At 47.9% G+C, this 24,289-nt stretch overlaps 1 protein-coding gene across 1 annotated transcript; it reads right to left on the reverse strand.

The window, feature by feature from the left end:
- Positions 1–3,708: 3,708 nt before the first annotated feature.
- STAP2 (signal transducing adaptor family member 2) lies at positions 3,709–24,223 on the reverse strand. The gene is made up of 13 exons (XM_044417563.1): positions 24,082–24,223; positions 22,552–22,623; positions 18,661–18,792; positions 15,194–15,250; positions 14,284–14,417; positions 13,641–13,772; positions 12,917–12,986; positions 12,022–12,124; positions 11,030–11,113; positions 10,342–10,515; positions 8,357–8,392; positions 6,927–7,046; positions 3,709–5,256 (listed from the first exon to the last, which is right to left on the reverse strand). The coding sequence occupies exons 1-13, from the start codon at positions 24,175–24,177 to the stop codon at positions 5,198–5,200; spliced, it is 1,269 nt and encodes a 422-aa protein (XP_044273498.1). The 5' UTR covers positions 24,178–24,223; the 3' UTR covers positions 3,709–5,197.
- Positions 24,224–24,289: the final 66 nt, after the last annotated feature.

Genomic DNA, 24,289 nt, shown 5'->3' on the forward strand with positions numbered 1-24,289 from the left:
AAGCACAGTGCTCCCCACTTGGCAGGGTCGGCGCCTCTCGCTGCAGGACAGGCCCGGTCTCCCGTTGTTCCAAGGCAACAGACTCGCATCACATTACAGTGTTTTTTTTTAATTATTATTCTTATCATTATGTTTCTACCCTGCCAGTTCTTAGGTCAGAACTCTAGACGGTCCGGTTACAGCAAGCTAGATATTGCTGCGTCACACACACATATACACACCATGAATGTATTGGATTGTTTCTTTGTCTATGATTGTAAAACAATTATTCTATCACAGGTTCTTTCCTGTTTGCTTTTGCCTTCCAAAAGAAGGGAGGAGGCTGCTCTTGAGCAGGGCAAAACTGCAGCCGAAAAGGAGTGTCTGTACAAAAGATTCTGTGCTAAATTTGTTTTTCTTTTTTCCTGTTGCTTTCCAAATTGTACTGCAGTCTGGCTCAAATTATATCTCGTTCAGGGATGTTGAATCTCGGGGTGCTGATCCAACCTTTTACGCTGCCATCGTTGCTTTGCCCCTTTTCACTGATCTCATGCCTTTCCTCCCAACCAATTTTCCCACCCTGCTTGATGGTGCAATTCCTCCCTTTCTCAGTGGATGAAATGCCTCTCCCAAAATTTAATTCTTGGCAGTAAAAGAGGTAAAGTACAATAGGTTGCATTTCTGGAATATGAGCCATTTTGCTTTCAGGCTTGTCCCTTTTGCCTTCACTTCTGGTCTGCAGCTCTCCGGAGCTTCTTCGGAGTAGTCTTGGGCTCTGTGGGTGAGGGAGGCAGGATCCCGTGTCTTCTGCAAAGCTTCTCCACCCGAATTCCTACTTTGCATAATGCATTCCCAAGAAGGGCGAGGAGCGGGACCAGCCAGCCACCATGGATGGGGCCACTGGACGCACCTGCCTGGTCAGGGAGGAGCTGATTCGCTCTGCTACAATTTTGCTTTACCAGTCTTTGAAAAAGTGGGCCTCACAGGGTCCATTAGCAAATGGAGAGATGTCAGATATGAGTCCAACTAGCCCAGAACCGCCTAGGTTCTCACAGCCGGTCAACCCCCACTGGGTTGTTGCTCACAATGGGTTGCTAGGTTGTGCATACCCAGAATGACTCCCACAGGTTGGAGGGCAATCCTGACAACCACCTTTGTTGTAGGGTGGCTTCACCCATGATGGATTAGTGCACTGTCTGACCCTTCATGACCGCCCCCAGCACGCCCCCAGCGCCCAGTCAGCCCTTTGCTCTTCCCCTTTTCCTTTGCAGACTCAGAGCCCAGCAGTAGCAGCCAGCTTTCTTGACAACAAGGTCTGGAGAACCAGCGTGCTGGACTGGGATTCAGTAGATCTGCTTCCTAGCCCCCTCTTGGTTATAAAACATACTGGGTGACTTCAAGCCAGTCTCTGTCTCTCAGCTGGGCCTACCTCATAGGGTTGTTGTGAAGATAAACTGGAAACCTTGAGCTTCTTGCAAAGGAAAGAAAGAACCCTCGTAAGCATAATAATACAGTGGGCTGATCCTAAATAGGACACATACACCCACTCCAATGTTGCTTGCTTTGGCTGGCAGCAGCCCTCCAGGGATCTCAGCCAGAGGGCTTTCCCAGCCCTGCTGGAGGCTACAGAGGCTGAACCTGCATACAAAGCTCAGCCATTGAACGACGGGCCTTCCCCTAAAATTAAAGTCAAGACTGCAGTTCTCATGATTCTTACAATGAATATGACCCTACCACCTAGTCTGGCTCTTGGTCCATCAGGTGGGACCTTTCTCAGCCCTAGAGAAGGAAAATGTCTCTCTTAAAATAAAAACTCTGTTGGTGGATTAAGGTGTTGCAGTGCCTCACATCCAGTCTATCCAAAAATTGCCTCTTGTACAGAATGGTGACTCCCATTCCAATCCCCGGTGACTCTCCTGGACCGCTCCAGTTCTTTGTTCCCTTCTCCTCCCCCCACCCCCACACACACCCCAAAACAGGTCTTCATAAAAATTTGAAAAACACTAGGCCACTAAGTACCACAACTGGGCACAGGACACAAAGTAGAGGGCTATGAGAGAAACAGCAAGGCTAGAAGATGGGGCCAGAGAGAGGGAAGGGAGATGACTGGGCACAGGGATGGGAGAGGAATCCTGAGGCTGGGAGTAGAGCAAACTGCAAGAGGAGAGCGGGTGAGTGCGAGAGAAGGAGCAAGGCTCCAGGCCAGGAGTGGAGAGAGGCTGCAAGAGCCGGAGAGATGGAGCAAGGCTGGGGGTAGGAAGGGGAAATGGAAGAGAGCTACGGAGGGAGAAGGGAGAAATATAGGACAGTTCAGTTTTGATCAGCATTTACCTAGTCTGAAATTTCCAGACTGAACACAGACCTAGATAAAATGTGTGGTCCTGGTCTGGTACGCTTCTAGTAAACCAAAATTTTAAAAAGGGGATTTTATGGCATGACTAGTTTGAAAAAAGGTGCATGCTTTAATCAAGAGGAGAAGAATACATGTGTTTCCAAGATGCACATTTGGGGAAAGGTACATGAAAATTGGCAGATTTCACTCGAAAGAAAGAAAGGCAAAACTTATAATCTGATACGGGCCAGAATCAGAAAGAGCTTTCAAATGGAATTTGGAGAATGTGGGTGTGGTTGACTTTTGCACTGTGGGAATCACTACCTCTGGGGCAGTGGTGAACAAGTCTGTCCTCAATTTGGGGTGATAGCCCCACAGGGATACTGCTCTTGGAGCCAGCTGGCCAATTTTTGCCCTTCGGGTCTCCTCAGAGCAGCTGCGCCCCCTTCCCTTGGTTCCACCCCTTTCCCCCAACCACCAATTGCTCAGTGGGTTCCTGGCTTTTGTGCATTTCCCACTGTCCCTGATCAGAACGGTTGCAACACACCTCCCAGTGGCTTAATATCCCCACCAGATCTTTGCTATTTCTCACTTCTGGAAAGAGAGCCAGGGTGGTGTGGTTAAGAGCACAGGTCTGGAACTCGGAAGAACTGGGTTCTAGTCCCTGCTCAGCCAGGATGCCTAGGAAGAAATGAAACCAGCTGTGTCAAAGATGGGGTACACTTTATTGAATACTATGAGAAAAGGGGTGCAGGGTATAAATGTCTGAAAGAAAGCTTGCACTTCCCCCGTGGGTGTCCATTTTTGTTCCCTGAATAGGTCAGGGGATGCTCTGGGGGCGTTCGAAGTGGCCTGGGTGGAGGGCACATCCATTCCTCAGCCAGGATTGAGAACAAATGACAGTGACTTCCAGCATGGGTTTCACAGAGTTCCCAGTTCAAAGGCTCTAATTCCATCTTCCTGGGAGATGTAGGGCGAGGGCTACATGGCTTTGTTCTCACAGCCAAGGTGGTGCTTTTCTACAAAATGGTTGAGGAAGGCCATGGTTTCTGGTGTTCCTCCTAACAAGCTGAAGACCTTGGCGTGCCTTCAAGAAACGATCTTGGACACTGAGAAACTCATCATACGACCTGTTGAACCTTAGGAACCGCCTTGCTATTCTTCAGGAAAAGTGCCATACAACATTAAAGGATTTCTGATATTTTTTTAACTATCCAAGAAAACTCCCTCCCTCTCCCCAGTTACACAGCGGATGGTGTAAGACACGAGATGCTAAACCTTCCATGTCCTGCATTTCCTGCCACTTCCCATGTGTTCAGTTTAGCATATTACATCTTAAACCATTTACAGTGAATGCTTTAGCCTTGGCTCATTAGCTCTGTATAGTAATGTTTTTGTAACACAAAAGAAGGGCCAGAAATAAATGGTGGAACTGGAAGGGTTGAAAAGCAGGGGGAAAGAAGGAAATGTGTTGCACGTGCCGGAGGCCGTGTGGTGTGACAAGGCGGCGCATCTGCTCCAAACCTCAATTCAACAGGTTCAACAAACCTCTCCCACACCTCTGGGGACTGACCCCCCACCCCTGCCTTCAGGCTGGATGCACCCAAGAGGTCTTTTGTCCGTCAATCCACATCGGGGGACCCGGTAGTTCTCCCACTCCGTAGTCCGATACCGAGGGCAGTGAGCACAACCCTGCAAAATCTCTCTTTTTCTTCTTCAAATGTTTGCATTAGTAAGGTACGTAAGCACAGAGCTGTTTCCTGGTTTTGGAGGGCTCTAGGGGAAGGACCCCAGAATGGATTGCCCCCTCCAGAGTCCCCACCGCTGCCCCCGCTGCTCTTCCTCCACTTGACTAGCGCTTGCTTGCTCCGCCAGTCTCGACATCTCCTGCCGCTGCTTCGCTGGATCAGAGCAAGGCATGGGGGAACCGCCCTGCTGTGATGGGGCGAAGCAGGAGCTGCTCCGGGAGCAATTGTGAGTGGGGCCCTGTTCAGTTGTGGGTCCTTGCCCGGTGCCCAGCCGTGCTGATTCTCAGCATGTTGTCCTCTACTTGTCATAGAATCGCTGGAAGAAATAGAACTTGACCTGCTTCTTAAAAAGTGTGGTGCCCAGAACTGGACACTGGGTTCGAAGGACTTTGCGCTTCCACCAGGCCTCAGAGCGCATCTCCTTCTCACATCAGGTCCACACGGCAGAGATGGCGAGACTGCTTTCTAGTCCCAGTTTGGCATCTGCCCAGGCTCCGCTTGAAAGTTTAGGCTCAGCCTGACAGAGCTTTCTTCTGCTCCAGCCTAGCTCAGTCTGGCCTGCCCAGTCCGCCTGGGTATGCCCTATTCCAGGCCTGGGGACCCCCATTTATCATCTCTGGGCCCTCCTGCTTGGTTTCCGTTTGTGGCAGTTTCTGTCTACTGTGTTCTTTTAATGAGTCTGGCCCAAGTCAGTTAAGAGCAAGCGGGATATTCTGGAGACAAAATGGAAGGGCTGGTGCTACCATGCAGGGGAGTGAGGTGCCAGCCTCAGGTGGCAGATGCTGCGGGTGGCAGTGGCACCCAAAGGAAGATTCCTTCTGAGCTCCTGCCAGTTGTTTCTCCGGGAGGTGCACCAGCAGCACGGCCTGTGCCCTAAACTATACACACAGCTGGCTTCCGTGATATGGGCAGGGGGCAGCACGCTATCTCATCCTTCATCTCCAGCAGCAAAAGATCTTGAGCTGGTCCTACATGTGGGAAGAGGAGCCCTTTGAAAAATGAAGTTGTAATGGTGTCATGAGGAATGGGCAGTGAAAGCTGGCTGGCAGTAATGGTGGAGGGATTCCAGGTAAAGTTTTGGCTGGCGGCTTTCCAACAGGCTGCCTAAATCATCTTTGTTTTGCTCTTGGTCAGCGCCTCAGTTTTCTAGTCTGGCTCTCCGCTTTTGAAGTTTCCGTTCGAGTTCCTCAGTCATCTCTGCCATGGGAACATAAAGAGGGCTATTGTTAAATTTCCAAAGCTGGGCAGGATTCAGACACAACTTTTATAGCATGCCAGCTATTCCGCCCTCGCCCCCCAAAAAATCGTTTTTCTGGCTTGCTTAAGAAAATGCCTGGGGAGGCGGGGAAGGAGGCAATTGAAGCATTAAGTTCGAAATACATTGCAGCTCTAGATTTCTTTGCGCACTAGATTGGAAGGTTCTCAGTTCGAATGTCACCTCTGCCACGGACTCGCTAGATGGCCTTTGACAAGCTGCCTCCCTCCAACATAAGGCCTTTCACATAGCAGAATTATTGCTGCTTTTATTGTTGCATTAGATTTATACACCACCTTTCTTCTTGCAAGGAATCCCAGGCAACTGACAAAATTCTCCCCCCCCCTGCATTCTATCCTCAAAACAACAACCCTGTGAAGTAGGGCTGAGAATCTGTGATAGGCTCAAAGTCACCCAGTGAGCTTCATGGCTGAGTGTGGCCAAAACTTGGATCGCCTAGCACTGGTGGATAACCTATGCCAAACATTTGGATATTGCTTCAGCGTTCAGCCCAACAGGACCATGTTTCTAGTCCTTAAGGCTGTGGAGTGAAATGCTTTGCGGGGCAGCCCTATATGGTGGAAACTGGTGGAATCACAGTCAGTGGGGCAGTGTATCCATCCCAGGTGGCAGCCAAACTTTTAAGGGGCTATCATAGTGCTGGACCTAGTTCAGCACTGTGGATTTCTTCTCTGACTGCAATCCAGGGTAGAAGCACTGCCTCGCTGAAATGAAACTGCTGCTTCTTTGTGTCTGCTCAGCCTTGTCACTCCCAGGCAACTGTGCCTAAGACTGGAGCTTCACACTGCGATCCTGTGCATGTTTTGATAAGAAAAATCCCCAGCACTCCCTGCATGCTCAGAGGCACTAGTGTGCAGGCACCAGGGCTTGCGATGAAGCAGCGATTGGCCCCATTTGATTAAGCATGTATCCTGGCATCTTTTGTGCCATGCACAGAATTCCTGTTTCTCTGAGTTTCTCTGCAGGCTTCATAGGAGCTGGGAGGAGGAAATTTCCCTCACATCTGTCCTGGGGCAATGCAAAGAATTTTGGTGTGGCTTGGTTTCAAATGGGCAAGCAACACCTTCTAGCTCGACCCAAGACCTGCTTGCTTTACTCACCTAAAAATGACGTTAAAAATATATATTTTTAAAAGCACTGGTGCTGCATCCTTGAAAAATCTGGCAGCACCAGACTAAGAAAGCAGGGTAAATGAGTGAGCCCTCCAGCGGCGGGGCTGGCAAACCCCCAACGCCAGATAATCTTGGCATCCCTGTGAGCAGGACGGAGAAAAACAAGGGGAGATTTGCTTTCCTGCTCTCCCAGTCTTGCAAAGACCAGGGTCCGTCATATCCCGGAGGCCTCACTCATCTCCTTTCCCTATACTCTGCATCTTCTCTGAGGTTGCTCGTTCAACCTCGGAGCAGCAGCCAGTGGGGTTCTTTCCACACTGGCCACAAGGGGGTGCTAGTGAGGTGCAAGCATGGGTCCCAGCCCCAGAGTGGGTGCTCGCAGGTCTAGGAGCTGGAAACACCCAGTCCCCTCATTGCATCCCTCCAGTCACTCAGCCTGTCTTGTGGACCTCTATGCACGCACACACGCACACACTTACCAGTGCAAAGGTTTCTCGGTGGAATTAAGGGGTGAGAGCGGGGGCTCTCCATCACTCTCTGGAGGCTGGAACCTCTGACAGGTTTGCTTGGAGCTGTAAGCGCAGGGATGCCTTTCAGTTCTGTGAGCGAAGGAATGGAAAGGGCACTGACTGGTCAGCCTCAGGACTGGAGCAGGCCAAGATCGCTCCTGACCATGGACGGACTTGGCTCAAGGCTTTTACACCCATTAAAATCTAGCAACATGAAACAGCACTGTGTGTGGATACAGGGGCTGCCTTCACACAATACATTAAGCACCCGGGGAATTTTAACCTTGCACTACTTAAGGAGAGCACAGCCAGGAGCTGGATCACCCCTCACCCACAAAAGGCTCCACTGCAAGGGATGCTTATTGCACGCCCAAACCTTTTCCAGATACAATTTCCAGCAGCCTATCAACTTGCAACCCGGCATGGCCACTTTCCTACATGGATGCTGAATGCGTGCCAAGTTGCTACCTCACAGCCTACTTCTAACTAGCTTTTGAGTTTGCTTGCTTGCTTCCTTGCTTGCTTTTTAAAGGTGGAAGTCTTGGAAAACACCCTTTGCAGCAGAATTCTCAGGAATTTTTGGAAGGGAGCGCTCAGTTCTCTTAAATGAAAGAGCACAGGTTCCCCAATTCAGTTTTGCAATGAGCCATTTAAGGGGACAACACTTCCTCCAGGCATGGGGGATTCCCTAAGTTTTGATGCATCCCCAACTGCCCACAGGAAGGAGAGAAATCATAGTTCAACTTGATCAAGCCTTCCTTTGTTTTCTGGCAGAGAAACCACTCAACAGGAAGACTGCTGGGTTCATGCAACACGCTAAACCACCATGGCTTAATGTGCTGTGTGAACCGTCCACAGCTTGCTAATTCCTCCCCTAACACCACCATCCAATTCAAAATAGCAGCCATGGGCTCGTGCATTGCAAATGTCAAAAGAAAAGTAAAGAATTGCTAATACATCATCAGATCCAGGAACTTGAGATCTCCTAATCTTGGATGGGGGCTGACTTGGACATAACTCACTTGGTAGCATCTGTCCCCTGTCACTGAGCAGTGAAATATAGGGGACGGGACTTTTAGAGTGAAGAAGCACTAGAAGAATCAAATTTAGCATGTTTGCATGAAAATTTGACCATTTTCAGGCTCTTTGGCCAGTAACATCCACATTTTGGAAAACTCCCCTGCAAAATTTGGAAAAGTACATATTTCCAAGGAGACTAAACCCAACAGATTTCTCTTGCTCAGCATTCAAAGCAGATTCTGCACCAAGCTGCTATCCATTCAACAGTGTTTCTTTAGTTTAGCTGTTAGTTGCTTCCACAGGACCTCCTGTTTCACTGAGGTGCCTGATCCTTTGCAGCTTTTCTTCTGAGCTTTCCCAATGCCAGACTCAGTGCTTACCTCTGCATAAAGTGGTCTGTTTCATCTCAGCAACTTCTGAAAGAAAAACAAAGGGATGTAAAAGGGCACTGAAGAGGCAATGGACCAAGGGGTGTGTGCGGCTTTTTTTTTTAATGGTTCAAAAATTGCAGCTGGATGCAAAATTTATGTTTCTTTGCTCTCAACAAAATGGATGGTGAAGGTCAGGTGGTATCTTGGAAGGAGGAAAATAAACTTTTGGAGCCTATGGCACATCGGATGTTTTGAAATGAGTCCTGGGTCCTGTCACAAGCTGCTCTTGGGATCATCGCAAAGCAGAAAATACTTCTTTTCTTGGTATCCTGCACAGCAGGGAGTTGAACCCGATGGCCTTAATGGCCCCTTTCAGCTCTACTATTCTATGATTCTATTTTTCTTTTGAATTCTCACTTTCCTTGCTTTCCTTTCCCCAGTCCCCAGACTGACTTTCCTTCTGCCTTCTGGATTCTGCCTTTCTTCAGCCACTTCTGGAGTTTGCTTTTCTTTAACCCCCTCTCTGGATTCTGACTTTCCTCCCACTGCCTTTTGGTATTTGGCATTTCTTTCCACTTCAACTCTAATCTCTCCCCCCACCCCAGTTCTGGCTCCTCTCCCCCACTTCTTTGCCTCTTCACCGGTGATAAACCAGTACAGTTTTGACAGCAACATGAATCCATGCCAACTTCTATAGCTGAAGGGTTCCTTTTAAATACCCTGCTTTTATTTTTTCAACTATTATTGGTGCTAAAACATTGTTCTGGTTATAAATACATTGACAAGAGAGGAAGAAAAAGAAGCAGAAGCAGAAGAAAAGGCAGAACTCTTTAACTCCATAAACCTTTGTGTGGGTGTTTGCCATATGGTAGAACAGAGTAACCCTATAATGCAAATATTTAGAAATGTAGTTAAATACTGTACCATGACCGATTGATTAATCAATAACAGGAATTGTATAATTAATAAAGCCACAGCAGCTGTTTGCTATATCGTACAAGATAAATAAATGCCTATTTAAAACAAAACGCAAAAAAGAGAAGAGCCCACACTAACTGCCCTTTTAGTGACCTAATTAACTAGCCCAATAAAAATGTTTCTTTCAGAAATTACTGGAGTGTTGGATTCAAAGTCTTGCTGAGACACAAAACTGGTTCAGTGTCTTTGGGCTAATCTCTTTTCTCTCTCTGGCTAGCGAGGAAAATGAAGAGAGAGAAAAATACACCCTTCCAGAGTCAGCTGGGGGTGTACAATCAAAAGAATATTCAGACATGCAGGGAATACATGTCACATGGAGGCAGCCCCCAAGGGACCCCCAAGATGGGGTCTGTAACAAGATGCATGTATAACCTCTCAGTTACACAGTTTGGAGGGGGGGTGGGGGAACCAGGTGGGGGAAGAAGCGGGCAGTTTGCTAGCGGTGGAGCAGAATTAAGCCATATGGACTGAGACAATGCAGAGGGAGAACTGCCAGGACAGGTAAAGGGTTCACGTCTCCAAGGGACGGGCCTTTCAGGACCTGTAAGGTGCACATGGGAAGCAACTTGCACCATGGATCTTGTCTTAAATCTAAACCTGGCTTTACAGGGTCATGCTTTTAGCAGCCATATTATGGCAAAGCTTTTCATTTTGTCCTGATACTAGCTCACCTGTTTTGGAGAGGGTGCAAACAGAGCCTTCCTTTAGTTATTTATTTTGAGAAGCAAAAGCGGAAACAGTGGAACTGCAAGGCTGCAGCCTTACTGCCTCCCAACATCACTGGCCTGCATCTCTCAGAGTGGAAATGTGCCTTGGAGGAGGGTAAAAGGGGAGTACTGGGGGGGTGGGGGGGGAGGGACCGCAGATGCACCCAGAGTCCTCAAGGGCTCCCAGCTTCCCCCCTCCCCCCACTTCCCTGGCACTTAACCTGGACAGCCATCTAAAGAGAATACAAGCATGGACAAGGTTTAATTTCTGGAGGCACGTAAATTTCAGAGTGGGAACCTTCAACTTACCTTCATTGTTCACGTATGTCTGGTCTGGAAGATCCTCCTCTTCATATATGTTGTTGGATCCCTTGGCAGCTGAGCCCGGGAGTGGGGGCTTGACCGGCAGGACTGGGGGAAGATGACAAGGAGGCGGCCGGGCTTGTGGGGCCGAGGAAAACATCTTTCTTGCAGGGGCCCCTGCTATGCAGGCAAACGGGCACAATCAGGGACAGAGCTAATTTAAGTCAAGCTGAGCCCCAGAACCTTTCTTCAGTACCTGGGAATTAGCTCCAGAATGTACATCAGGCATAAAGGTGGGCAGGCAGGCAAAAAGTTAGTCATGATGGTTGAATGGAAACTCCTCTTTCAGTAGGAGTTTATCTTTCAAAACTAAACCTTGTTTTCATTTCAATTTCTTTCTTTTTTATTGCACGTCTATAGTGCCTGCTTACCCAAGCTCCCTGGGTGCTTCCCCGGACAAAACTTAAAACCGTAAAACTTAATTACTTCATAAACTGTAATATGAAAAGCTTCTGTTTAACACAGAATCAATCCAAAATAAAGAATGAGAGAAAATCCAATGGTTGCATGAAGATCTAGAAGGTTTCCCTCCCTCTTTTCTTTCCTTTTTTCTCTTTTTCTGATGGAGACTCGAAAGGAGTGAAGTGGTCCAACAGAAAAATAAAATGGGATTTAACATAATCCATGCAAGTACCTCTGGGGAGCTGTTGGGGGGGAGCTGCCATCCACCTGGGTACAGAAGTGCTCTCTCCACTTTCTTTGTCCATCTCCAGGATTTCTGCAATTGAGCAAGGCGCAGAATAAGGGAGGGCAAAGCCATCGCTAAGAACTCTGGGCTACGGGAGGCAGTGGTGCTGTTAGCAGGCGGCCCACTAGGGATCCAGCCCTGAATCCTTTGTTTGCAGCCCCATATTTCTCCCTGTCCCGGCCCCCTGCGGCCCAGGAAGGCTGAAGTAAAAGTCCAGAGGCCGAGATGATCCTGGGATGAGCCGGCTTTTGGCCCACGTGGGGTTCCCCACTCCCTCTCCCCGAGTTTTTTTCCTGAGATCAAACACCCCTCCTCTTTCTGGCCATAAATTTTTTACACAGGGAAGGCTTACCAGACAAGGACCTTTAAACATGCTGGCGAGGCGCACAAGCTCCACACGGAGAGCACAGACCAGCTCTGTTTTATCTACCAGACTTTGGCGTGGCCCTGGCACAATGCTTTAGAAACACTGGCCTTTTAGACCCGATCTGCCTGCTCAGGGGGAGGCTGCACAACCCTTGGAATTGTGCCAGCTGTTTTCACAGGTGCTCCAGGCCTGCAGGGAGCTGATTCCTAGACCAGCAGCCTGTGTCGCCTCTGTATTTATTTAGTGTTTTGATAGCTTACATCATCTTCCTTCTTCCCATTGCATTTTGATCTTCCCAACAACTCTGCGAGGTCAGTCAAGCTGAGAGCAGGGACTGGTGTGACATCACCCAGTGAGCTTCATGACCAAGTGGGGGCTAGAACGCAGACCTCCTGATACCCAATCCATTACGCTGACTCTCAGAACCATGAGGACTGGAATCCTACTTAATCGTTAGGGAATAAGAGCCCTTGTTTTGCATGGACTGGCTTCCACTGCCAGCCCAACAGCTAACCACTGTGTGACCTGCTCCAGGATTCTCACATTCAGGGAGATGGAGACACGCACTTACCTAGAGTCATGGCATAGCTCTCATCGAGAGAGAGTGGAACAAGGACACGCTTGCTGTTGGTGACAAAAAATTCCACCACATCTGACAGTGAAGAGCAGCAGTACTGGTAAGAAAGGAAAGAGGATGGGGCGGATCCGGAATGAGCATCATCCTGGCCTTTGGGAAGACTCCAGAATGCTTCAAGGTCAACATCACACTGCCAGGACCCTACATATCTCTCAGACTCCAATCCTCATTGACTGGGGATGATGGGATCCAGGCCTGATGCATCTGGAAGGTGGGGCTTGGCCACCATTCCCAGCCCCTCAAAAAGGTCACAAACATGGGAAATGGGAAGCGTTGCCTAATCCTGAGATCAGAGCAGGTGCTCTGTCCTTCCACTGAAGGAGCGGTGAGATTCCAGTCCTCATGGTTCAAAATGAAGGACTGATGGAAGCAGAAAGTTGCCTTGCATCAGAACACGGTTAAAGATTCTGGTCCTCATGGAGCTGAAGAAAGGGCTGTTCGGAATGGGAAGCTAGGACACTGCCTTCAGGACAGTCCAAACAGTCGTCCACCTACTCCAGCAGTGCCTACTTCAGCGGGGGAGAAAGCCAGGATGGGCGCCACATAAGGTCTGGCTGTGGTCAGCATTAGCCCTCCGGATTCCTCAGATGACCCCTCTCCCTTCCGCCAGCCTGCCCCTTTCCCCAAGGACCTTCCACTTGGCGCTTCCCCAGCTTTGAATGTCCCCCACGTGGCGAACAGCCAGTCACCTCTCCTAAGGGTTTGCTGGGGACAGAATTTGGGCCTTTGGCTGACCTACGTTCAGCACCAGGGCCTGGGGCAGAGGAGGCTTTTCCTCGGGGATTCCCACAGGATTCCTCTGGGGATTCTCACGGAGCAGCAAACTCACTGGCTCTTCGACGTCGATGATGTATTCTCCACCAGAAAGGTTGATCTTGTAGTGCTTTATCGTCACTGCCCTGCATCAGTGAAGAACACCAGTGTGTAAGCGCAGCTTCCCAGAACCAGGGCATCTCTGTGCCCGATCTGAGTGCCGTCCTGGGCTCCCCACCACAGCTTCCCCCAGGGTTAGGGGACCCACAAGCACAAGAAGCAGGACGCGATGCTGACCAAGCTGGGAGCAGCAGAAATTCTGTGCCTTTGTTTGTTCACTTGTCTGCTTTGGGTGTCTGAAATTTAGGAGGGTGTTTAAACCAGACTGTGAGTTCCTTTGATAAAAGGAATGGAAAAGTCTATCTATACTGGAGGGCGGTGGGGCAAGGACTCTCAGTGGGGAGCGGCTACGGATTCTACCTGGGGTGTGGCTGGGGTTACTCCTTGGATATGGCCGTGGAACCACCTTGGGGAGGGGCTAAGGATTCCCCTTGGGGGCATAATTATGGGGGCTTCACATAAGTGAGTAACTCCCCTTGAAACACCTCTTTTCCATACCACGCGGCCACCATGTTACTTTCCCACAATTCCATGGAAAGTTTCCCCGGCAGGTGCATGGAGGGAAATTCAAGGGGCAGCTGCTGGGTTCCAACCAAAGCCCAAGCAAAACCCAAGCAAGCCCATCCGGCGTGGGATGGCCCCCCACTCCTCGAGCCTGCAGCCAGCACTGGCCAACGCACCCATTCGCTTTCTGCCGCGTGGTCACCGAGACGCTCTTGCCGTCCCCTCCGGGGCGCAGTAACATGTTGCCGCAGTGCTCATTCTTTTCCAGGAGCATCTCGGCCTCCGTCCTGGAGACCCTGAAGAAACACCTGGGCAGAAATAAGGGCGAGGCTTTCGCAAACCGTGGCCTGGGCTGGCCGAGTGACTTCTACTCTGCCAGCTTCTGTGAAATGGGATGCGTCTTATGCAGCACTGCAGGTTGTTGGCCGGTGAGACCATTTCCTCCTCCTCCACCTGCGCAGGCCCCCCACCCTCCTTGGCTCAGCTCAGCAGCCTTCTCCACCTGGTGAGATCCAGATGGGTTGAGTGATGGCTCCTGTTCATGGAGAACCATGAGGACTGGAACCTTCTGCTTGCCTCCTTGAGGTCTCGAGTACTGGCTGTATCACTGAGCTAAGCAACCCCAGATGTTGTTACCTCCCTTCCGGGAAGAGTTACTCCAACCCCTGGATCGTTCCAGCTGCCCTTCTCAGTACTTTCCCCAACTTTACAATATTTATTGACTGCCACGCACAAGTGTTCATCAATATACCGAGTACCTCATTTTCTTTGGCAGGTACAAACAGGTCTCTGCCCCCTGGGGCCTTACAGTCTACTTACTCTGGAAGCTTCTTCTCTTCTTCAAGGGAAAAGGGGTCCACCAGCTTGGACCGCCGCTCTTTCTCCTTCTCGAGGGCTTGAGACAACGTACAGACATGGCCAGGGAGCAGGTTCAGCCTTGATGGGACTTGCATCTGAGCACAATAGAACAGGTATTAGCGCAGGCCTGACCCAGAATTTACCTTAAAATGTATAAAACTGCTTTTCAGGCATTAAAGGCAGGCCACCAATGCATTTAGAGGGGCTTGGTTGAAGACAGATTCATTCACCACTATTTAAATCAAGTCAGGATGGATGGATGGATGGTCTTTTTCCATCAAGGAGCTCAAAGCTGGCTAACAGCTATATGAAAGGAGTCCTGCTAGTTCAGATCTATCCAGCCCAAAGTGACCAATAAGAAACAGACAAATATTTTCATGTGGCTAGCCCTCAAGGATTAAAGAGTGGTTGCTGTGGTTACAGAAAGAGTCTAAAAAAACAATAAAAATTTATTGCCCATTATCTTGCAAGGCAAATACCAGCTGCAAAAGTGGAATGGCTGGAATTTGCCTCATGAATGCCTCCTGATGCCAGACGCATTTTTATGAAGCTGCCTGGCTTGGCCCTTGGTCCGAAGGGAAACCTCCTGTCTGCAGGTTTGCAGCAGATGCAGCTACTCAAAGGCTAAATCCAGTTGAGTTTCGAAGAGCTCCTTCACAGGAAACCTCCTGGTGGTGAATAATGTAGTATTTATCCTTAAGTTTCTCCTCTGAGTTGGGAAAATGCAGGAGGTGGTGATCAGGCAAGGCTTCGATTTCTGACTCATGGCTATTAGTTTCTTTCCTGCTTGGTTTTTTTAACATTGCAAAAGCAGCATAAAATGACATTTTTAATGGATGGGAGGAGAATGAGAAAAGGGGAGAAGCCCTACCTCCACCATTGTGAGAATAAAACCTTTCCACATTTCACGAGCATCCAGACTCTCCATCTGAAACGCAAAAACAAAAAACAAAAACAAAAAAAAACCACACAAACAATCACTGCTTAAGAATTCTGTGAAGGTGAGCTTAAGTCCTGTTTACTGAATTTAAATCTAAATTCCTGTTCAAGAGCCCCAAACATGCTCTTGCACAGGAATTATCCTCACAGCTTTGCTTCTTGGAAAAGCAGAAACATGCAGTGCAACTCTAAGACCACTTCAGACACTCCATCTAATTTCAGAAAAGAGGGAGGTGTCAGGAAGACTTGATTCAGAGAACATGACAAACCACACCTAAAACCATGTGGACTAGAATCTTGCTTTATCTTTTGGAGGATGACCATAGCTTTGCATGAAGGACCTGGCTTTTTATCTTTTGGAGGAGGGCCTGGCTTTGCATGAAAAAGTCCCACTTTATCCCCAATTTATGAGAAGTCTTTGACATGGTGATTCTATTGCATAGAAAGCTTCAGCTATAGAAATGAAAAAACTAATATTAATCATAACGCTATCAAAAACATGCACTGATGAATTAAACACCAGCAGCCAAAGTTGTGTGAAGCTCCAAATTTCTGGAAAAGGGTAATTGGATAAAATGTTTTGAGTTTTGGGGGATATCTTGCAGTACCTTGAGATCATATGCTAGCTGAATGGTCTTAGTTCTATTTGGTCCAAAGATCAGCAAAAAATCTGCAAAAATTACACTGGTCTACAAGGAGAAAGCCTCAGAAATGAAAGTAGCTAAATTTTACCAGAATTGGGTCACTAATAAAGGAAAATTAAGTCCTATTTCTTGGCTCCAGTTTCCAAGATGCAGCTTCAGGTCAAAATTGCATCAAAATCATTCAAAATTACGAGGGGGATGTGTGATTATGCTCTATAACTTTTCTGCAAAATGTGATATAGCAATGAGAATGGTCATGTAATTCACTCTGTGAAATTAGATGTGGTTCAGGAGGAGCATACGGTGGGCTAGAGTTTGGGTCCGCTGACATTGACGGCCCCGGATCAGCTGCACCCTGCTCATCGTCTTTATCATCATCGGAGTCTGGAGAGTGGGATTCTGGTGGATCTGGAACTGGCAAGTCCTCACCGTGGGGCACAGGACACAGTGCGGATGGAATGTTTGGGTATTCCACGGTCCACTTCTTCTTTCTCGAGATCCCTTTTGCAGCTGCGGGAACCATGCAGAAACAGCAGTCGCTGCTGTGGCTGGTGGCTCCCTCCATACCAGAGGGCCTGTGAAAGGCGTGGACTTTTTCTTCTTGTTTGTCCGATGACGCAGATCAGTTGCACATGGAACACAGCAATAATTAGGGCCCAACTCTTGCCCTGGTCCCCCATTTTGCACCCAAAATACAGGTGGTCTGGCTTTTTTACCACTGCTGTCCTACTGCCCTTTTGAGGTGCAAATGTCACCTCGCCACAAATGTAGCACAAGTTCTCTGCATTGTGTACACAGTTTCGAGGCATCTTGGCTTGTGAGGGAAAATATCACGCCATTGTTCCTTGGAAATGCTGGGCAATGACCCTTTCACAAGACACCGGATGAAACCGTACGAGGCATAGGTCTGACCAAGACAAATCTACCTTGCAATAAAAGAGCAATACATTAGAGTTAAGTAATGATCTTTAGTCTCAAAGAGAAGATATATTTATGCACTTCCATGTGGTACCATTTTCACTGTTCTGCCGTACTTTGTCGAGAAGTTACGAGGCATCACGCGCATCAGGCACCTCCCTCCCTTGTAGGCAAATGTACTCGCCTGTGCATAAATCTTTGTGGTGCAATATCTTGAAAACTTGAGCCAACCAGCACCTTGATCACCTCTTTTCTAATTCATCTAATCAAAATATGTAAGAATTAGCATATTTTGTCTCAGAGGTCGATACTTTCCCAAAATTTATACATGTATGCTGAAGGCTCTGCTGGTTGTTTTGCAGGTTTGTCCAGTCTAAAGACCCAGGGATCTCTGGGAACTTGATTCCCATTGGGTGTTTGTTGAGTTGTGTGAGGTCACCTCAACCGAAAGATCTCCAGATAATTGCATTCTTCCCTAGAAACTGCCCCGTGTTTTGTTTACTAAATATTGGGAAAGCAGACCAGATGAAAGCAGAACGGAACACAGCAAATCAAGAACAATCGTTCTGAGTCAGAATGACCCTGGTCTGATAGCAAAGTGTTTTGCAACATGGGCACAGAACGGTAGGTGCTCTGAACCAAAAGAAGGGGACACTTCATTGTGTGAGGTATTGTTGGCCTGTGGAACTCCCCGCCCCATGATTGTATAGGTGAGGACACAATCCGGCATCTTCTGTGCTCAATGCCTGTAAATCACTGGACATGGAGGCTCATGAGCATCTGATGCATGTGGCAGGAGTGGTAATCCCCACAGCTGGATTTTGGCTGTCTAGAAAGCACCACAGAGGGAAGGATTTTGGGATGTTGCTTGGATACTCCCCAGCACACCCCCTTTAACCCTGCCAAGGTCAAGGTCTGAGCTCAGAGAGGCAGCTAGGCTGGTACCGTCCTCACTAGCAGTGTGGGCAATTGGACAGGACTGCACTTTCGAAGACTCAGCCCTGAGGGTCTTTACCACAGAGCTGAGGTTCTGCAAGATCTTATAACTACCTTCCCTAGCAACAAGGCTGTTGGGTCGACCCCTTAAAGGCTTGGGGTTTGGAGGGATATTAAAAGGTTAGTTCTTAACTAAAGTTATGGAGGTAAGGAACTGAGTATTGCCTGGGTGGGAAGCATTAAGAGCTTCTATAAACTGCTAGGAGCTTTCTGAGGAAGAGAAAGAGGTAAATGTTTATGAATGAATGAATAAGGCAATGGAGGACTGCATTTTGGCAGGTGCTCTGCCTTGATCTTGCATGCGATCTCCGGCAAAGCTTATCTCACTCAGCCAAGTCTCCTAAACATCTTTAAAGAGATTATTCCAAGATGGAAAATATATGTGTGTGTGCTTCTGAGTTTCCTTTCCTCAAGGAATCCTTTCCACCCTGGCTTCTCAACTGGGCAGAGCTGCCCAATGACGCACAGGCTGGCCTGCTTCTAATCCCCTTTCCAGGGGAGAGGTTTTTACTGACACAAAGATACATGCCACCTCTGATGGATGTAAAAGCACACAAGCTGGCCACAACATAACAAAACGGGTGTCCCTTCTGAATGATAAGAGGTGTGAGAGAGAAGTGCCTTCTTCGGTGGTGGTGGTACCATAACTAGACACATCAAACTTCCTCCCTGCCTTGTGCAATCAAAGATCATGCAGCGGAACTCCTGCCTTCCAGCTCACGATAAAACATTGCGAAACTCGAGAAAAACTTCCTGAGAAATGCAGATCACAGGAAACTCAGCCAAAGAGTTAATGCGGTGAGATACGCTTGGCCAGGCCTTCATGGGGTAAATGGATTACCTTCAGTTTAACTTCTTGGTTTCTCATTTTGAGATTCAGCCTCGACCCATCTCTGGACCGGACAGCCGTGGTACTGGGGAGGTTGTCATCAGCAAGGGAGACAAAGTCAGCCAGGTTGATTTTCTCAACATACTGGGGAGGAAGAGCAAAAAGGTGAATCCTCAAGTTTCTAGTCCCTATGACTAAAGTTCCCCTGCCCCACTCTGCCCATAGCTAAGCTCACCCTTGTGTTGTCTCCTTATTGAATCTGTTCTCACTCACTTGGCAGCTGCCCTCTTTTTATCCTCATAAGAAGAGAAGGAAGGCCTTATATTGGGCCAGATTATTGGCCCTGTCCGTCTAGGCTAGGAGTGGGGAACATTGGTTCCAGTCCAAATCTGGTCCCCTGGAGTGTCACTGGTTCCCCTTCCCCTACCCATACCCTCCTTCCCTCAAACAGCACTCGGGCGATTTCCCCTCTTCTGCAGTTCCCCCTGCTTTAAAAGTTTGCTTTGCTTTTCCTAATGCTTAATTCCTGGTAGTGTTTATTCCTACATTGCATTTATAGCCTGCCTTTTTAACTCTTGCAGGATTCACCTTTTAATTCTCATGAAAACCTTTTACGCTGAGAGTCAGGGACTGGTTCAAAGTCCTTCAGGCAGTTCCATAGCTGAGTTACAACAACAACCATTTATATGGCTTAGATTGAAAACAGTATATATGGTTAAATGTTAACTGGATATTTCATGTTCTAATTTAAAATAAACACAACTTTAAAAAACAAACATGACCACCGAGTGGCTTTCCATAATCTCTTGTAACATGGCATCTTTATTTCTTTATTGACTTAAAGTTGTTTGGGTTTTATTTTACCCTGACTCTTCAGCCTGAAGGGTTCCCAGGGCAGCTGGCAGGTGCTCAGTATAATCAAAGCAGTCTCCTGCCAGTTTATGAGGTAAAAGGAAAAGGACCAGAGGAGGGCAGAGGAAAACAAGCAAACTAAAGCAGCAATTGTAAAAGTTAGATAGTAGTTTGTAGCCATCTCTCCCAACCTTGTGCCCTCTGAAAATATTTGAATCACAGCTCCCATCAGCCTGCTGGATGAGTTGCTAATACAGCTTTGTAAAAAATGTTGCTGTCAAAACCTGCTTGAACCTGCGGGAGAGCGAGTAAGCTTGGGCACTTTTGTGTCAATGGGCCAGAGGTGGGCAACAGGTAGGTAGGGAGGGCATTTCTACTGGTTTGCAGACCTTATAAAGCCAAATTCTAGGTTAAAGTCAGTTCATCGCAGGGTCACAAGGACAGATTGGTGGTGGCAGGGAGAAGCCATATGAGAGGAGAGGGAGGAAGCTGGGGCTTCTCTGCCTGGAGAAGACGAGACTCTGGAGGGATCTTATAGCAACGTATAAGCATGCGAGGGGATGTCGTGTGGTGGAAGGCCAGGACCTGTTCTCCCCTGCAGAGGAGGGCAGGATGTGTTCCAGTGGGGCAAAGCACAAGGAACCAGTATCAGGTTGGATGTCAGGAAGTACTTCCTGACGATCAGGACCCCCAGGATATGGAATGGGCTTCCAGGGGAGGTGGTGGAGACCCCATCAGTGGGGGTGTTCAAGAAAAGATGGACTAGATGGCCCAGGAGGCTGATTCTGACTTGCTATGTTTCTATGTTTCTAAAATTATAAACTGTTCTTTAATAGTCTGCTTGTTTAGAAAAAGGTGAGAGAAGAAAGGTGGGGGGGGGCAAGACCCTCAACTACAAGCCTGCATGTTAATACAATGTCTTGTTAAGTAAATCTCAGGAATTCTAAATCCTTCTCCAAGGCAATGAACTTTTGAATATCCAGGAAACACACACACACAAACACACACAAACACAGAGAGAGAGAGAGAAAGAGAGAGCGAGAGAGAGAGGGAACTCTCATGCAGTAATAATTTTTTATGACTTCTCTATCGTCTTGCCAAAACAGTGCAATAAGAGGATAAGAAAACACACGTATGCATTCCAGTTATCTAATCACTATCTAGTAACCAAAGCGCCTCACTGCACCAGCCACCAGACCTTTCCCCCAGGTCATCCCTAGTCCCTGGAACCTCTCCAGTCATGCTTCGAACGGAGCCATTACAATCAATGCTATTTGCTTTTTCAGAGATCATCATAAGTTGCTATTCCATGTTCAGATTTCACCCAGTCCCTGCGTGGCCCCAGGCAAGATTAGATTCTCTTTGTTCTGGCAGCCACCTCTCCAAAATGCTCTAATTACTTTTGCTGTTTTTTTTAAATATCCTGCCTTTTAAAGAAAAAGAGCTCATGGGACAATGTGCAAAAATCTGGTAATAATCCTATTGGTATATAACATGGGGTGCAGAACCCTTTGGAGTTCCTGAAATGACCATTTGTACTTTCCCTGGGCTCACTTCTCACTCCACAACCCAGTTGGTGCTTTGCCTGCCGTCGGGCATTTTCCCCCAGCACCAGGCACCTGAAATATCACTCTTTAAAGCTTTCTAACAGGCCAAATTATGCTGGTCTTTCTCTTTGCCTTTGGCTCTGCCCAGAAATGGAATGTGGCCCTGAGAAGTTCTCTAAAGCAGAATTTGGCCTTTTGGTGACGGAGTTTTGACGTCCCTGATCCAACAGGTTGGATCTGCTTGCAGAGATCAATTGTACTTAATTGAGTTGTAATGAATGCCGTTGCTTTTGACAGGTCTGAGCTTAGTGTGGTTCTAACCTGACGTATAAAGTAAATATACAAGCAGATTAAACATACATTTTATAACACTGTAAAAACATCTTAGTCCATCATGTTATGGATCATTCTGCCCGGTGTTTTGTGGATTTTTTCTTATTCATTTATTTGTTAGAGGTATATCCCATCATTCTCTTCCTCCTCTTGATCTTATCCCCACAACAACAACCCTGTGAGGAAGGCTGGGCTGAGCGTCTGGGACTGGCCCAAAGTCACCCAGCTGGCTCCATGGCTGAGTGGGGACTCGAACCCGGACTGCCTGAGTCCCTGCACTCTTAACCACTACGCCACGCTGGTTCTGGTTCTGTTAGGGTGAAATTGTATGTTTTATATTGGAAGCCACCCTGGGAGGGATGCCATCTGGGAGGGCAGCTGAGAAAAGCATCCATTAAATAAATAAACTGATAGACAATAACATTAAGCAATAGCAGCCATCAGCAACATTCAAACAGCATTGCACTACGTAGAATCGTAAAAGGGATGGGCATAAGCACTAGAACCCACACGGTGCTAACCTCAAGGAGAACACACAGGACAAACAGCAGAACAGACGCATCAAGGGTGAAGCACCGACTTAGAGGACCAAAATACAAACACCACTGTACAATTCCCCACTACACCCAACATTGTAGTGCAGACTTCAAAATATTAAGCTCCAAACAACAACTTCAAAATTTAAATACAAGAGAAGGCCTGAAATATAAACCCCAGCATAGAAGCTGCAAAATACAGGACCAAAATATAAACATCACAAGACAAGCTCCAAACAATGACTCCTGAAATACAAGTGTGAAAATACTGAGACCAAAAGAGAAGCCCCAGATTAGGAGTGAATCTAGTTTTTCATGCAAGACTTACAATAAATGTAACCTGCTGATTGACCCAGGCCTATTGGCTTGACCCAACGCGTCTTGGTGTCTACCAAGTCTGCGCATTTTCACTGGCCAGGGTATTTTGGGATGGGGTGGGTCATAAACCCTTTGTGATGTGTGCTTCCTTAAAGATTTTTGTGTACTTCTGCAAATCCCCCATCCTCTCGTTCCTGCATTTTGCCTCTGCTTGGTTTGCAGGGAAGCACTGGGGTACTTCCAAGAGCCAAGAATACCCTTTTCTGTGTATGTGCATACCCACTGGACAACACTGCCTTGCCATCAATGCGTATTACCTGGTTATCTCTCTTGGTGTTGTAGAAATAGAGATTAAGTCCAAAGAGGCCAGCCCAGTATTTCTTGAAATCCTGCTGGGACAAGAGGAGGAAAGAATTAGGAGAAGCTGACCTGTTGGCAAAAGGTCTGTACCCAAGGGAATTTCCGTCCCATGCAAATTAAAGAAAGAGGGAGATTCCTGAGGACCTCCTCAGAAGAAGGCTGCACTTTTTCTGCTCCTTTTGGAAGTTGACGTCTCCAATGTCAGCAGGGACACCTAGCCATTCCAGCTTTTACTCTAAATTTTTAGAGCTCTTCACAGTCCTGAATCTATTTGGGGATGGGATGTAGCATTACAGCAGCTCCTTTAACACTGAGAGTAAAAGCTGGAGTTGATAAGAAGCTCGGCTGACCCTTGAAACCATCCACCTGCAGCATTCCAAATATCTGGCCAGCAAAGCTAAACATTATGGTAAATTCTAGCTGTTTATTTGTTTAGAGAAGTTATATCATGCCTTTCCATTTGATGATTTTTTTCTATGTTTCTATAGTCAAAATACAGAAGGCACCGCCATGGGAAGCAGTGGTGCCACCAATCTGGGTGGCTTTAAAAGGGGACTGGACAGATTCACGAGGAAGGGAACTATCTGTGGCTACTAGCCCAGTTAGCCATGGGCTCCCTCCTGCACCCATTCCTGAGATGCTTTGGCAGGAGGAGGCCTTGCACTCATCCTGTCTGAGTGATCATGCGTGTCCAGACTCCTGGAATAGTTGGACCTTGGATCCGATCCAGTGTGGCTTTTTCTACATTTCTAGGTTTCTAAAAGAACATTAGAAAACGCACAGAGAAACATCCAACCCAAAAGCCCCCTGTCCTTGTAGACAGCATAACATTAGAACAGTTAGAAATAATTACTAGGATTTTTGCCAATTTCACAGAAAGCAAAGTCAGCCAAATCGGAAGCCTTACCCTTAAAGCTAGCCTAATTTAAAATATGTAAATAAATATATTTATTTATGTGCATTTATATAAATAAATACACAAAGTGCAAATTGCCTGCACAGAATAAATCCTTCTATTTCTTCTCACCCTGTCCCATCACCCCAAATCAGTAACTCCTTGTCCGTTACAATTATTTTGCAAATCTTCTTGTCCCGCTGCCCTGCCACTTCTTTACTTCTCCTCCTGGAGGAAAACTGCTTCTACCCCATGGAATACACTTTCGAGGAAAGGCTTCCGTTGGCCTCTGGGAGAGGTTTTCCAGGTGTGGAGCGAAGGTTAATGTCAGTTCCTCTGGAAGCTTCCATTAGCAGAAATGGACGTTCGGGGCTTCGCAGAAAAGATTTGGGGCACTGGACGCTGGGTTCGGGGCCACGGCTCCGCGGGCCCCGCTTCGCACCGCCCCCGGGCTTTTCTGGGGATGGGGCTGGTGCAGCAACCCTTAAGCCCCGTCCTGTGGCCGGCGGATGCGGCTCCCTGCAGCCCGGGCAGCCAGCGGTTCCAGATGTGCCGCTTGTTTTCCTGCTGCCGTGGCTGGACAGACTCCTACCTTGTCCCTGGGGCCCTTCTTCTCCAAGAAGCCTTCGTGATAGTGGATCGGCAACGTGGGCTTCGCCCTGCCGGCCGAGCTGCGCTGCGCGGCCATCTCTTCCCTGCACCTCTGAGAGGGTCTGGCCGCGAAGAGACTCCCTGCCCGGAGTTCAGTCTCCTCTACCAGGAAGCGAGCAGCGCTAATTTAAACAAGGCTGTGTTTACTT

Source organism: Varanus komodoensis, unplaced genomic scaffold (assembly GCF_004798865.1).
Source record: "Varanus komodoensis strain SLA01 unplaced genomic scaffold, ASM479886v1 scaffold89, whole genome shotgun sequence".
Classification (NCBI taxonomy): domain Eukaryota; kingdom Metazoa; phylum Chordata; class Lepidosauria; order Squamata; family Varanidae; genus Varanus; species Varanus komodoensis.

What these genes read in the sequence shown, in the direction of transcription:
- STAP2 (XM_044417563.1), bottom strand. Translation starts at nt 24,177, where the DNA reads ATGGCCGCGCAGCGCAGCTCGGCCGGCAGGGCGAAGCCCACGTTGCCG. An exon ending in ACACCAAGAGAGATAACCAG is followed by an intron (nt 18,793 to 22,551) that starts GTAATACGCATT and finishes CTTCCTCCCCAG; the next exon opens with TATGTTGAGAAAATCAACCT. An exon ending in GAGCTATGCCATGACTCTAG is followed by an intron (nt 11,114 to 12,021) that starts GTAAGTGCGTGT and finishes GCTCAATTGCAG; the next exon opens with AAATCCTGGAGATGGACAAA.